Here is a 12,867-nt window from a genome sequence, read left to right on the forward strand (position 1 = left end):
TCTCAAGTATCTTCCTCAAGCAGTGAATCTAAGTCTGTACACAGCACTGTCAAATCTACAGCAGCTTCAAAGTGAGCAGCTGCAGCATCTGCTAGAGTTCCATCTTCTAGATTCTGCTGCTTTGAAATATGCCCAGCAAGCCATTGATCTTTCCAATTGTGAGCTTTGGAATTGCTCTTCTTATATTCATTGCCACCTTTCAAGTGTATAACCTCCTGAATATGATGCACAATTCATTCAATCCATGTCTGAATTTTTGTCTGTGGAAGTTCTTTCCAGGTCTACAATCAAGCTTCTTTTGCAGTCTTTTGTTAACAAGGAAGCTCCCCTAACTGCTAGGAATGAGAGCTTGAACTCACAGTTTAATAGAATGGTGTGGCATAATTGCATTTGTAGAGATTAAAGCAGGTGTTGAAAAAGGCTTTGAATATAGAATTTTGCAAGTTATTCACTCAAATGAGGTAGATTGTTGAGGTGGGAATCAAGGGTAGAAGAACAGAGTATGGAGCAATTGTTTATTTGAATATTGAAGCTACTTCTTATTCCATACAAATTAGGTGGGGTAATTGGTATTTGTGATACGCCAAGCAACACTACTTGTAAGTCATTACTTTTTTTTGTTCCAACACCTCCGTAGCACTCTTATAAAATCTCCAAGTCGTCAAATTCCACGACCAGGCCACCAGCTCGAACGCTACCACTCGCGTCGTCCGTGGCACGATTTCCCATGCTGTTTTCATGCTCCCCTGCCCCAGCCCCAGCCCCTGGAGCTTGACCTTGAACAAACGGATGCCCATTCCTCGATTCCCAAACGGTACTGCTGATCGAAGAATTCGCCGGACGACTGGCATAGACACCAACATGGACGTTCTTGGCCTCAACGCCCCAAAAGAAAGAGGTTACCTCGCGAAGTTTTCGCCAAGTGTTACTCAACGCACTGGGTGTGAGCGAATAGCCTGTTGAAGGCAATTGGTACCAAACCCAGAGCGAGTGGTCGATGCGCTCGAGTTTTATGCGCAGAGAGTCAATTGATGTAGGCTGGTTAGGTAGGGCCAAGGGACATAGACACCAATCTGCGCCATCCCCTGCAGCACTCACTGATGAAGCATTGACGGTCCCTGCGGAAAATTCTAGACCAGCTTTTACCCATTTGCAGGGTGCAGGGAGGCGGGGCGGGGGCGGGTATGGGTATGGGGAAGGCGATTGATGCTCGCCAGGAGTATTAGTATCAGGATTACTGTTGCTATTATTGTTATTACGGTTAATAGTCGGTCGTGGTGGTGCTTGATGGGACGGCGCAGGACCAGCAAATATAACCAATCCACCCTGATCGCATTCCATCTCCCAGTCAGCTGTGACTGTCACCTCCGCTATAGTGAACGGCTCACACAGCGATGTAAACAAAATGGGCGCTGTTAAAGTGTCACAGTCGGGTAGTTTGCGCCAAAGATTGGTATTGGGTGCTGCTCCCAAGCTGAAATGGTCCATGCATGCTGGGAGAGAGATATTTGATGGCAGGTTCAGCGGCGTAAAACACGATCTGTCGGGTGGCATCGTTGCAAAACCTGATTCTGCCGATATATCACGAATCGATGTCTACACAGAGCGCGTCAATTCCAGTCCGCGGTTCGTCTCCCTCCCCCCCAGCTACTGAGATCTCCTTGCTTTTGACGTCAAATATTTAGGCGGAGATATGTCGTTGATCGGTCTCTTTACCTTTCCCTTTGAATTTTGGTCGAACTCTGCCACAATTCTGTCCACAGAGATACTGGGAGAATGTGAGCAAAATCGTGAATCCCCGTTGACCCTAGTTAGTATATCTTTGGAGATATCCTGACTGTATCAACAGCTGGCCTGCGGACTTGCTGGCTTGCTGTCAGAGCATCGAGCTAAGCACCGCTAGTTGTCAGGTAGAAGAGGTGCCCAATTTCTTGTTTGTGTGTGTAACGGAAGGGCGATTTCCAAATTTCCGCGTAATACCCGGAGAGTGTTATCCAATCATTCGAAAAATAGCTGCCGTATGGATTGCTGCTACCGCGGATATAACTGAAAATGACTGAGGATCTTGAAAGGGGATTTATTATTACATAGGTAGTAGTTATAGGGAAGTAGTTAATTAACGAATTAACAATTAACTGGCAGATTACCCCAAAGGTGTTTTATTCAATAACTATATCCAAATAATGCACTATATCGGGAGGCGTGAGCGGGTGAAAACATAGAGCTCCAGTGGAGCTTCAGCTTGGATTAGTTATAAGACGGTGGCGTCTGTTTCTTTGAAGCCAGAAACGAATGGCGGATGTCAAGCGCAACGAGCGATTGGAGGAGAAAACAGCAGAAATCACAACAGAGATATATTTTCATCACTCCAAGCTCTGGATGGCGACAAGCGAGTGATTGAGAAGAGAAAAAGGCAGATTTGCGTATTAAAATGAGGGATGAGAGGCTTAACTACATTTTCGATTAGGAAGAAATGAATATGCTATATCGCGGCAATTCTTTTACTTCATTTCGGGAGGATGATTTCTCCGCATCTCGACGCCTTTTACGAATGGAGGGGAGAGAGAAAGTTTGACATCTTTTCCCGAAGAGCAGACACAAAAACCGTGCATAGAGTGTGCATTGACCCAACATCCGTCTCTGATGACGGCGATATTACTCAACCTGGCCGCCCTGTCTCCTTTCCTTCTGCATCATCCATTGAATCCTGTCCACTCTGATCCCGGTAGCCTGGTTCAGAAGAGAATTCGCAGAGGACGGGATTTGAAGCTTTGCTCCAAAAGGTCCGTGGGCATCCTGCTATTGGATGAGCTCATGGTCAGCCAACCGGATATTACCAAAAGGACAACCTGCACACTGCATTTTTCTACATATATTAGTTGCTCTTCGTTTTCGGGAAATTTCCACGGCGACAAGCCTCGCCGAAAAAGAGCTCCATGGATGCAGGTTGACTGTGCTGGACAGGTCTGGGTATTTCCAGTATGTACTTCATGCGTTCATTCACTAGGGATGACAGAAGGCTTTGCAGTTAAATAACCAACGATGCTGATTCTGGCTGACCCCTCCACTGCTCTGCATGAGCATAGGTTGGTGGAACCATCAACCCCTGCTTTTGCCACACTGCGAACTTCAAGCCCTCTGAACCTGGAGGGATACAGTATGGAAAGATTCAGAAAGACACGTACAAAATTCTCAGTAGCTATTGATTAGGCCATTGATAAATAACGAAACCCGTCATATATCGTTTGCTGTCCACGCAAGTTGTTAAACTAGGAGTACGAGGCGCCTAACCGGGTCGATAGAATTCATTAATTTCAATTCCCGCTAACTCAAACTCCACCCTCTGTCCTGCCGATACATATTTGCTTTTAAACGGAAAAGAAAACACAGCCTGGACCGGATGGATCTGCTTGAGACCGAAAAACCCAATTCGCCATCTGGCCCATTCCTTCAATTTGGCAAAATGGATTATGTCTCGCTCGTTGTATTGGGATTGCACCAGTCATGAATTTTTCTTTCAACCGCTGCACCCGGCGTCAGAGCCAATCTTCTCGGAAGAATAGATGGATGGGGCTAATGTTGAACATTCTTAGCAGAGACGGGAGGTCGAAATAAACTTCACCAAACAGGGTTAACTAAAGATCAATGATGGCTTTCTAATAGGTTTTCTCAACTCAGCCTTATGGTGGTCTAGCCCGTACACTCTAATTATAACTCTAAATGGGCTGTAGGATCTGGAACTAGACAATGTATAAGAGATAGCTTTCTGCACAGGGTGTTGAATTCACTCTCAGTGCTCCAGGAGACCAAGCGCATAGATCTCCTGTTAGATCAGAGGATCATGCGTGTGATGAAACATGCATGTTAGTACGCAGAATTTCTTCTATCTCAATGCATGTACTATGTCTCACTTCCAACGGACAGGAATTGATCTCCAAAAGAATGCCTCGAACAATTCACAATCTACATGCCCCGGGAGAAGATCCGCGATTTCCTCACTGTTGATTTCAAACTGGTCGAGTTGAAGAGCATCCTTAAATATTATTGTCCGATTCCGCCATTTTGACTGTTGGGAAAGCCCTAGTGAAGAGCCATAGTTCGCTGTCAAAACGGAATCAAGCCGTGCTTCGCGTCCATAACCTTTGATCTTGACTATGGCTTCCACACCTTGAATGATCAATACTTGATCGTCCCGCAGCGGAGGTGTGATCAAAGTGATTGGGTAGCATTCTGGCGATGAGTCCACTTGCACCTCTTCCTAGGTGCCAGTTTGTCCAAAGCAAACATTTTGTTGGCTGGGACCACACATGCCCCGTGTGGAAGCCTAGCCATGACACCTCTGTTGATTGAACGGCTAATCCGGTGGCTGTCATTGGGCAAGGGGGGGAACTCTAAAAGGGATGGATCCAGCTGCGCAATTTAGTCTTCTTGCAGAGTTCGCAGAATAGACATGATAGGCTAGTTCTTTACCAGTTGGGAAGGTAATGTATTCACAACTCCACGATCAGTTCCAGCTCTAGCGCCACTTAGCCGCTCGAAGTAGGTCAAATGGAAATTAAGGTGCGCCCGCTTTGCCTTGGGGTGCATGGAACCTGAACCTGACCGAATACCAAATCCGAAAATCCTTGGAGCTGTCTGTGGCCCATAGTTGGCTTTGCAAATTGCATAGGAATTGGTGGATAAACAGACACGAAACCTGGGTGTCTGAGATTATCAGCTCGCAACTTTCTTCGGTGAGGCAGGGGAGAGAATCCTCTGGGAAGAGCTGAGGCAAGTCCAGAGCCAGCTGGACTATACTTTGCCACACAGAGGTGAAAAAGGGAGTTTCTCTTAAACCGCATTCATCTTGCAGAAAAATCACGCAAGGTATGATAGTCTAACAGACCAGAGGAACAAGGGTTGCTGAAATCGCTTCTAGCTGTTCGACAAGTTCTCGCCAGCTCATGATCTGGGAGGAGAGCATGGTTTTGAGAATTTGCCAGGATGGGGCTTCGTCATTGACTGATTCAAGGAGGCTGAACCAGTCAACGCAGAGCAGACTTACGGAGCAGGGTAAACATAAAGCCTACTTTTGATAGACAAGGTAGGTTCTTAGAACTTGGCTGCCAATAGGACGAGGTATATCAAAGCAGCAAATGGAAAATGTCAGGATGATGAGATTCATGGGAGTTAGATTTTATCCGAGGGATTGCGGGACCGATGCCAATGCGGGGCGATTAACCACCACACCCATTCTTCAAGCAAGCAACAGAGTTATCTTCTGGGTTCTGGATACAATCCGAAATTGTTAGACTGTAATGACACAAAAAACATCCATCGTTAGCAAAGGTCTGATTTTTCCTTGACTCAGAATCTTGGCTTGCATTTGATGGGGGTTAATTAGTCAAAACATGTGATTCTCTTGTTAGCTTCATGTGGCGCATATATCAACCACGTTTCCCTGTCAACGAAGATTCATAGATCGAACCATCCAACAACTTAGCACACCGTCAACATACGATGTGATCGTCTCTCCTGCCTGCGCTTAGTTTGAAGTATAACCCCACTAAGCTCACTAAATCTTTTTGCAGCCTCATCCAGGCTAATTATACCAGCTCATTTCCTCCCTGTTTTCAGACCAACATATCTTCTTTTCGACAAGCGTGATCTTGCCGCTGTCAGTAAATCGCGGTGAAATACGGAGCACAAGCATTTCAACAACCTTGAAATAACCTCCTCAAAATGGTATGCTCCAAGTGTCAAAGAAAGCTCAAGAAAACCGAGCTTGCCACTCCGGCTATCAAACGGAAGAATGATATGTACTATGGCTCTCCACACAACACCATCGGAGGTGGCGACGCAAAGAACAGGTCATCTGCAACACTAGGCAATACTGGAATTTCAAAGGTATGTATCCTTTAACCTGACTTGACCAGAATTGGGGCGTCTGTTATCCGATCTCCCTCGCTTCTTAGTGTTGCTATCAACCTGGTTAGTCGAATTCAATGTATTGCTTGAATTCAATGCCCTTGTGGCATATTTTGATTGAGTCTCCAGTATCCCATTATCCATTTTGCCTGAACATAGTCAAACGCATCATGAGCCTGTCTTTTGCGATGGCTATTGTCTTTTATGAGCGCCTAGTCATCTATACGATATTTTGCCGCTGCTCCATATGCATTGATCAAAGAAATCCTTGAGACGGAGGCCTTTCACCTTATCCGTATCCTGCAGCTATCGGATTAATGCAGCTTATTGTTTCCTTCGTTCACTTTTAAACATCACCTCGAGACCATTCAAGTCTAGAAGCACACCACCGATCTTTGGAACTTCCACTGACGCTTTCCACACAGAATAAGCTCCTCACCAGCAAGGCTAAAAACCCATATTCCGCATATTCTAGCGCCTGTGAGTCTTGCAAAGCCAAAACAGAGCAAGGAAGGAAATTCTGTCAACGGTGTGCTTACCAGAGAAATGGTAAATATTTCCTGTTTTCTGCACACTTTCCCATGCGTAATTTACAACATCTCTTGATATCACGAGGCTAATATCCCATTCCCAGCTTGCGCAATGTGTGGCAAGAATTTAACCGCCACGGGTAAAGAGTCAAAGGAGCATCCCGTCGTACAGGGACAGAAATTTAATTGTAAATGAGCGACATTTACTACGTGGTACGTGGTATGGCTAATTACTAAGAAGCACGTACGTGCGAAACCTGCCCGTTTCATGCGAATGTTTTCTTCTGTGGTTTGGAAATATGGTATGGCGGGGACCTTACTTGATTCACATATACTTCTGGTATGATTTTTGAGAGTCCCTTTTGGATTCGTTGCTTCAGGCGCGAAATTGGCGTATGGCATATTCAATACGGTGGGGTGGCAATTACGGTTTGTTTATTCTGATGCGTACATATATCGTTTTCTTGGGAACTGTTTTTGAATTCCATGTAACGTATTCTCCGTTTGATGTTTTTATGCTAGGTTTCTATAAACCATAAAAAAATTGTACGGATCATCGATCCATTGGCTTCGGTTTAAGGCACCGCAAGTTGGTTTTCAGTAACAACAAAGGAGATGATAACATGAAAATTCACACAGCTTCGCCAGATGCTACAGATCTAATTATACAGAAGATACGCACTCGTACCTTTTAAAAAAAAGGGGGTGGGAAGGGGACAAGGAAATAATAAACACCATAAAAAGAGCTCCAGAACAACCCGACAACCCTTTCATTGCCCGGTTTTGCCCCATATATCTACAGAGTGTGTAAAAAGGGGTGAGGAGCACGGGTAGTAAGGACCCGATTCAACTCAAATTTATCCAGTGAACCATCTCCGAAGCCAATCTCCCATGTTGACCTCTTTACCTATCTTCCAGCATGTTTTTAATCGAACTCCAATAAACTGGCAACACGTGCTTCGGAATCTCATCTTTAGCCAGCCACTTGAAGTCCGTAATGCCTTGGGTATTGCCAGTCAGATCTGCCTGACCTGCCATGATTCTTCCTTTCAGGAAGAATATTTTTTCACCGCGGATCTCGATTCCTGCTTCCGGGTTTGGTTTCGGTCTGCGGAGGTTGTACACATGGTGGCCGATGGGATGGTGGCCGACCATCCAGGTGTTCATGTTGGGGCCGGCAGAGTGAAGGAGAGCACGTTCAGCTGCCTACAGTTTTGCGACAATTTTGTGGTTAGCTTGGGATGTTGATTATCATGAGAGCCGGGTGGAATCAATGTGAAAAAATCAGTTGGTTGCCTAAGAAAGACAGGGTTGCCCAAAGCGAAGAATCAAAAAGACAAGGACAAAAGGGAAAGGCAAAAAAGAAACTGGATCAACTGTACCATTCTCAAATTCTCCTTCTCCTCCAGCGTCACAGCGGGAAATCTCCAAAACGTCCGCTCCCCATTCTTCACTTGCACTAATAGATACAGCGTCCGATGCAACAACCGATCCAAACTCCTCTGATCTCCCTTTTTATCCGCCTCCGTAACCCTAGGAAGAGGTCGTGGCACCTCATCTTTCTTACTGTCCCCCTCATCCGAATCAGTATAACTCTCCACATCCTTCAGCAGCGCATTAATCTGGTGTTCCGGCTCAGACTCCACCGACCCAACAAGCAACTCATCATTCCACGCCTCTTTTGAATACGCATTGTATCGCCCGATATCCCTCGAGGGAGTCAGGCGCTCTTTAATCTTGCGCTTCCAGTCGACGTCAGCAGGCGTGTCGCGTTTGAAGTAGAAGTATCGTGTGAAGGGGAGGGCGAGACGGTCATTTAGGCGCCGTTGGTAGAAGTAAAAGGCTTTCTCAAACGAGGTGAGCTCACGGGTGAGACGTGGTGGGCGGGAGAGGACGACTCCGGCTTTAATGTCGTATGTGGGCTTTAAGGCTGGAGGTGTGTTTTGAATGGTTGATGATGTCGACTGAGCTACAGACTCTGCGGCAGTGGCATACCCGCGGCGACTGAGAGTTTCTAGACAGCTTCTGCACGCTGCGGAATCGAATTTTGGTGGCCCTATATCAATTATCAAATTAACATATATGCCCCATAGCTCACGGACCATCCAGATATTGAGGGTAGCAAAACATTCAAGACCACATACTCAGAAGCGTTGCAACACGCCTAGCGCCATTGGTTCCTGCAGACATCCTAGGACGAGCGGTCGCCAATTGCTTCTGTAGGATGTCCAGTCAACGTCCAAGCTGTTGCTGCACTTCAGCATAAAACGTCGATGAGAAACTGAAAAAAGTCACCTTCAAAATGCTATTAGACCGGGTTGCGGGGACTTGGCACGCTAATCTAAATAAAGCTTAGCTGGTCATTTTAGTTACACGTGATATCGCTTGTATCTTCCACCGCAAAATTTTCTCTGTTTGATTCTTCTTTCTATCTTCAAATTGTGGCACAAATCCTTATCATCAATTGCTTCGTTTTACGCATCTACAGCTATTTGATCATTTAGCCGTGCCTAGAAGGAAGACTTTTGTCATTGCGGTCAATTTTCGCTAGCGGTACCTTCGTTTTCTAAGGTGTACTGTTAGATAGCTACTGCAAACAGTGATGCTAACGTCAACGGTTGTATTTCAGCCCAGTTCTTCCATCCCCGTCCCTAATAGTATTTCCATTATGAATACAAAAACATTGCTTGTTGTTAATTTTTTATTTCTCGGTTTAAATGCGATCTAAGGATCGGTTTCTTCCATCAAATGCTGTGAATAATTGCAGTTTTCTTCATATCGATGTTCCTCTTCCTCTCTCAATTGAGGTGGTCCGTTCAAGTCACACATTTCCTCTGAAGACCCGGAGTTTGTTCCTGTAAACCTTCTAGAACTCTTCTGAGAATGTAGGGGTGAGCCCTGCTGTTTTTCTGTTCTGCTGCATGAAGGCTTTTTCCTGGGTTTTTCGGAACTGCGAATTTGGATCCAAAATAGGTGGCGGACTTCAAGCAACAATGTTTATTCAGTCAGCAAGTGAGTCTGATGTCAATTGGAGTAGAAAAGAGTGAATGTATTCGGGAAACTTCCGATTCTGTGTCCCAATTCACTGGTGCCTGTCTTGGAACCGGTTTTTCGCTAAATGTCCTTCCTGTCGCCTTGCTAAAATTTGACATACGTGAGGTCGAAGATGAGATTTATCTGGGAATAGCTGGGGCCCGATCCATCTGTGTTTATGAGTTTATCAACTTTATTTTCAGCCTGGTTTCGCTTATTTAGGACGGTCTTGAACTGTGTCCTCGACAGACCGCTAGCACATTTGAGTGAGCCATGCATACATCCTCCTCCGCAGGGTTGGAAGTTGGCCATTCTCCTTGTAACTTTGCAGAAAATCAGATCAAGGTCCCTGCCGTAAGCAGGCTGTTGTAGCCTGCTTCCTGAAGCGGTTTATCAGTTAGATATTGGAATGCTCTGGGTCAACGCCTAGAAAACTGTTAGCTTCGTTGGCCTTCTAAGGATTCGGTGCTCAGGTTATTGCTTTTGATGTGCGCGATTGTTGCCATCCTATGCTCCGTCTTTACCAGTTTCGCTGTCGTCTCTGCCTCCTCGAGACGCAAATTGCGGTCCTCCCTCCATAAACGCTTCCCATCCTGAATCCACTCTTTATTAAGAACTCGATCGTTTTGTTCTTCGGTAAAGCGACATTTGGTTGAACAATATATTGTCATAGATGACCTGGGGAAACAAACCACTGCTTTTGATATGATCATCGCCCTTTCACACCCAATTTCGAATCAAGCACAGGGTTTAGGTGGAGGTTGTACGGTCTCAATACATAGGCCCCTATATTACATTTAGCATCGAATCATCAAGCATTGGACACTCCCAACGTCCTAACCAGTCTCATTGTCCTCCTTCACAAGAGTCAAACCAATTTGCAGCACTTGATATGCATTGGCAGCATCTTTCACCTCCTCATATCTTGCCTGAAGAGTCTATTTCCCTTCCCAAACGCCCTTTGCAGTGCTACGTCCTAGTTGTCTAGTGGCGATGCGCAATGGAAGTGCATTTGGCTATGTCACTGAGGAGTGGTGGTAGAGGGTGCTTAAAAGATTGCCATGTCACATCCATATTGAACAGACAAGCGTAAAATAGAAAATGAAAAAACAGAAAGAGAATGTTTAAATCAAGGCAGAGTTGAGCTCCCTAAAACATACAAGCGTGAAAACCAGGACAGATGAAACAGAAAATGGATGATATATTTATCCTGATATCACAATAGAGAACAATAACCTGAGAGTGTGAGCAGAGTGTGAGCTCAGATTGCTATAGCATCAGGATTGTAAACAATACAAACAACACCACAAAATGATATGCTCTCTGTCTCATTAGAAAAGTCTCATCCACGTCTAATACAACAGTAAGTGCGAGAAGTAAACACCTAAAGATTGCGTGAATTTTCATTATAAGTGAGTGTATAAAGGCAGAGTGAACCTCGGCAGTCAGTAAGCAAAACACACACCGCCTTCCAAGCCCGAGAAGGTGGAAGGTCCCGTGATCTGAATTTGGCCGAGGGATAGGATAGATAGACTGCAGGCCAAAACTACGGCAAGGGAAGCTTGGTCAATCCGAGCGGACTACAACTAAAACCGTGATAATCTAAGTCTACCGGATTCCCTTCACTCCTCTTCCACCTCTTTGCTTCACCTGCTTTATTGTTGTTGTTCTAGTATTTTAATATCAGAAATTATTTGAAGCCAACGCATTATGTCAGGAAACGGCTTCTCCAGGCCCTCAAAGCCGCCACGCCTCTCGTCCTCCTCATCTCTGTCATTCTCATCCTCCAAGCAAATATCGCAGGCTTACAAACAGTCCTCACAATTATTTCTCACACGACGATTACAAGAGTCGCTCTTTGTTATTGAACCCATTATCACTCCCTCCTTATCGCAAGATGGGCAGCAGGATGGCCCAGCTCCAATTGCCACAGCTTCAAACAATCTGCGCAAAAAGGTCTGGAACCTCTACATTTCAACTCTCAATGCCATTGTTGAGCTTGGCCCCGAAGAGGGCCGAAAGCAATTTGGACAAAAGGAATGGAAAGCTCTTGCTTCAAAAGTTCGCGATGGTTCGCTCTGGGACATCATCTCCCGGGTCGGATATGGCGGCAGAGACGGCTCCATAGATGCTGACGTCGTTTACAACATGTAAGTTTCAATAAACAAGGTGGTAATATTCTAAGGACATCGGCGATGCTAATGTGGGACTTCCGTGTAGTGCTACTCTTATTCTCAACCATTCCCCCTCTCAAAAGCTCAATCAGCAGTGCCTTGAAAACTACCTGTCCTCCTACGGTCAACCCGACTTGGACATTGAAACCCACATAGAGAATTCACCCCCTGGGAAGAAAAAGCAAAGAGCATCTCGTGCAAACGGGACAGATACACCAAAAGACCTAACAGCACGGGTTCGCATATTAGAGCTCTTCACCCTCCACGTTCTTCCTCAAAACGATGAATGGGACTATGCTAAAGAATTCATCAGCCTGAGTGAAGTTCTTGATGACGAAAGGAAGGAAGCCTTCCTCCAAACACTAGAAAATCTACGAGAGGAAAAAGAACAAGGCCTGCTACGCTCTGCAGAGCTACAGCGGGAAAAGGAAGCGGAATTAGAACGCCAGCGACAGGAGGAACAGGGACGGTTAGCTGCAGAGCAAAAAGCGGCAGCGGAGAAATCACTTGCGTCAAAACTAGGAAACAGTCATCAAAGAACGAGCAGCGAAGTCGACTATGGAATCGATAACGGAGTTCCCAACGTCGGTTCGTCCAGCAAAAATCGAATTCTGAAACCTGCAACAAAAGTTGGGAGGGCGTCAGCATCAGCATCATCATCATCATCAGCAGCAGCAGCAGCAGGCCGGTCTGCAGCTGAATCGTCTAAGCAAGTCAAGAAGACTGGCAAGTCAAAGCCGGTCATCAGGCAGATGCGTATGCTTGCCAATATGCTCGTCGCCCTCGTCAAGTACATCGGTCGATCCAAATCTGCTAGCTCGATGTCATTTTTGCGTACGCTTCTTATTGTCTTCGGCGCTCTCTTGGCCCTCAGTCGCGCTAATGTACGTGCTCGGCTGCGCAGAGTCACCGACTCTGGATGGCAGAAGATTCGCGGCACTGTGGGTATGGGCGTTAAGGTCAGTTATATATGATAAGGATGATTGGGGACCTCTTGCGGTAATAGATCACTATTCCTGGTCACCCCCCCCCCCCTTTTTTTTTTTTTCTTCTTGTGTATTTACTTCTGCCCTATAATCGCTTCTTGCTGCTTAATTTTTTAATATACGGAAGGGGGATGTCTATTATCATGATAGGAACAATTCCATACATATAACTCTGGAATGATAGTTAATCAGATAAGCATAGTGGCGTATGCGTTTTTTACATGCCTTTTCTAGAGT

The 12,867-nt window shown here is 45.6% G+C and overlaps 6 protein-coding genes across 6 annotated transcripts; 2 read left to right on the top strand and 4 right to left on the bottom strand.

Annotated features, from left to right (window-relative positions):
* Positions 1-642: 642 nt before the first annotated feature.
* PADG_01012 (uncharacterized protein) lies at positions 643-1,554 on the bottom strand (the record flags this gene model as incomplete). Its single annotated transcript, XM_010758273.1, has 1 exon — positions 643-1,554. One exon carries the CDS (start codon positions 1,552-1,554, stop codon positions 643-645), a length of 912 nt encoding a protein of 303 aa, XP_010756575.1.
* A 2,236-nt stretch (positions 1,555-3,790) lies between these two features.
* Positions 3,791-4,963, bottom strand: PADG_01014 (uncharacterized protein; the record flags this gene model as incomplete). The annotated part of the gene is made up of 6 exons (XM_010757783.1): positions 3,791-3,823; positions 3,923-4,258; positions 4,308-4,391; positions 4,471-4,635; positions 4,697-4,765; positions 4,886-4,963. The coding sequence occupies 6 exons, from the start codon at positions 4,961-4,963 to the stop codon at positions 3,791-3,793; spliced, it is 765 nt and encodes a 254-aa protein (XP_010756085.1).
* A 758-nt stretch (positions 4,964-5,721) lies between these two features.
* PADG_01015 (uncharacterized protein) lies at positions 5,722-6,633 on the top strand (the record flags this gene model as incomplete). Its single annotated transcript, XM_010757784.1, has 3 exons — positions 5,722-5,886; positions 6,333-6,456; positions 6,542-6,633. The coding sequence occupies 3 exons, from the start codon at positions 5,722-5,724 to the stop codon at positions 6,631-6,633; spliced, it is 381 nt and encodes a 126-aa protein (XP_010756086.1).
* A 707-nt stretch (positions 6,634-7,340) lies between these two features.
* PADG_01016 (mitochondrial 54S ribosomal protein YmL17/YmL30) lies at positions 7,341-8,627 on the bottom strand (the record flags this gene model as incomplete). The annotated part of the gene is made up of 3 exons (XM_010758274.1): positions 7,341-7,643; positions 7,820-8,493; positions 8,582-8,627. 3 exons carry the CDS (start codon positions 8,625-8,627, stop codon positions 7,341-7,343), a joined length of 1,023 nt encoding a protein of 340 aa, XP_010756576.1.
* Positions 8,628-9,303: 676 nt separating this feature from the next.
* Positions 9,304-10,049, bottom strand: PADG_01017 (uncharacterized protein; the record flags this gene model as incomplete). Its single annotated transcript, XM_010757785.1, has 3 exons — positions 9,304-9,418; positions 9,592-9,850; positions 9,995-10,049. 3 exons carry the CDS (start codon positions 10,047-10,049, stop codon positions 9,304-9,306), a joined length of 429 nt encoding a protein of 142 aa, XP_010756087.1.
* Positions 10,050-11,180: 1,131 nt separating this feature from the next.
* Positions 11,181-12,618, top strand: PADG_01018 (uncharacterized protein; the record flags this gene model as incomplete). The annotated part of the gene is made up of 2 exons (XM_010758275.1): positions 11,181-11,620; positions 11,691-12,618. 2 exons carry the CDS (start codon positions 11,181-11,183, stop codon positions 12,616-12,618), a joined length of 1,368 nt encoding a protein of 455 aa, XP_010756577.1.
* Positions 12,619-12,867: the final 249 nt, after the last annotated feature.

This window comes from Paracoccidioides brasiliensis, assembly GCF_000150735.1.
Source record: "Paracoccidioides brasiliensis Pb18 unplaced genomic scaffold supercont2.1, whole genome shotgun sequence".
Taxonomy (NCBI): Eukaryota; Fungi; Ascomycota; class Eurotiomycetes; order Onygenales; family Ajellomycetaceae; genus Paracoccidioides; species Paracoccidioides brasiliensis.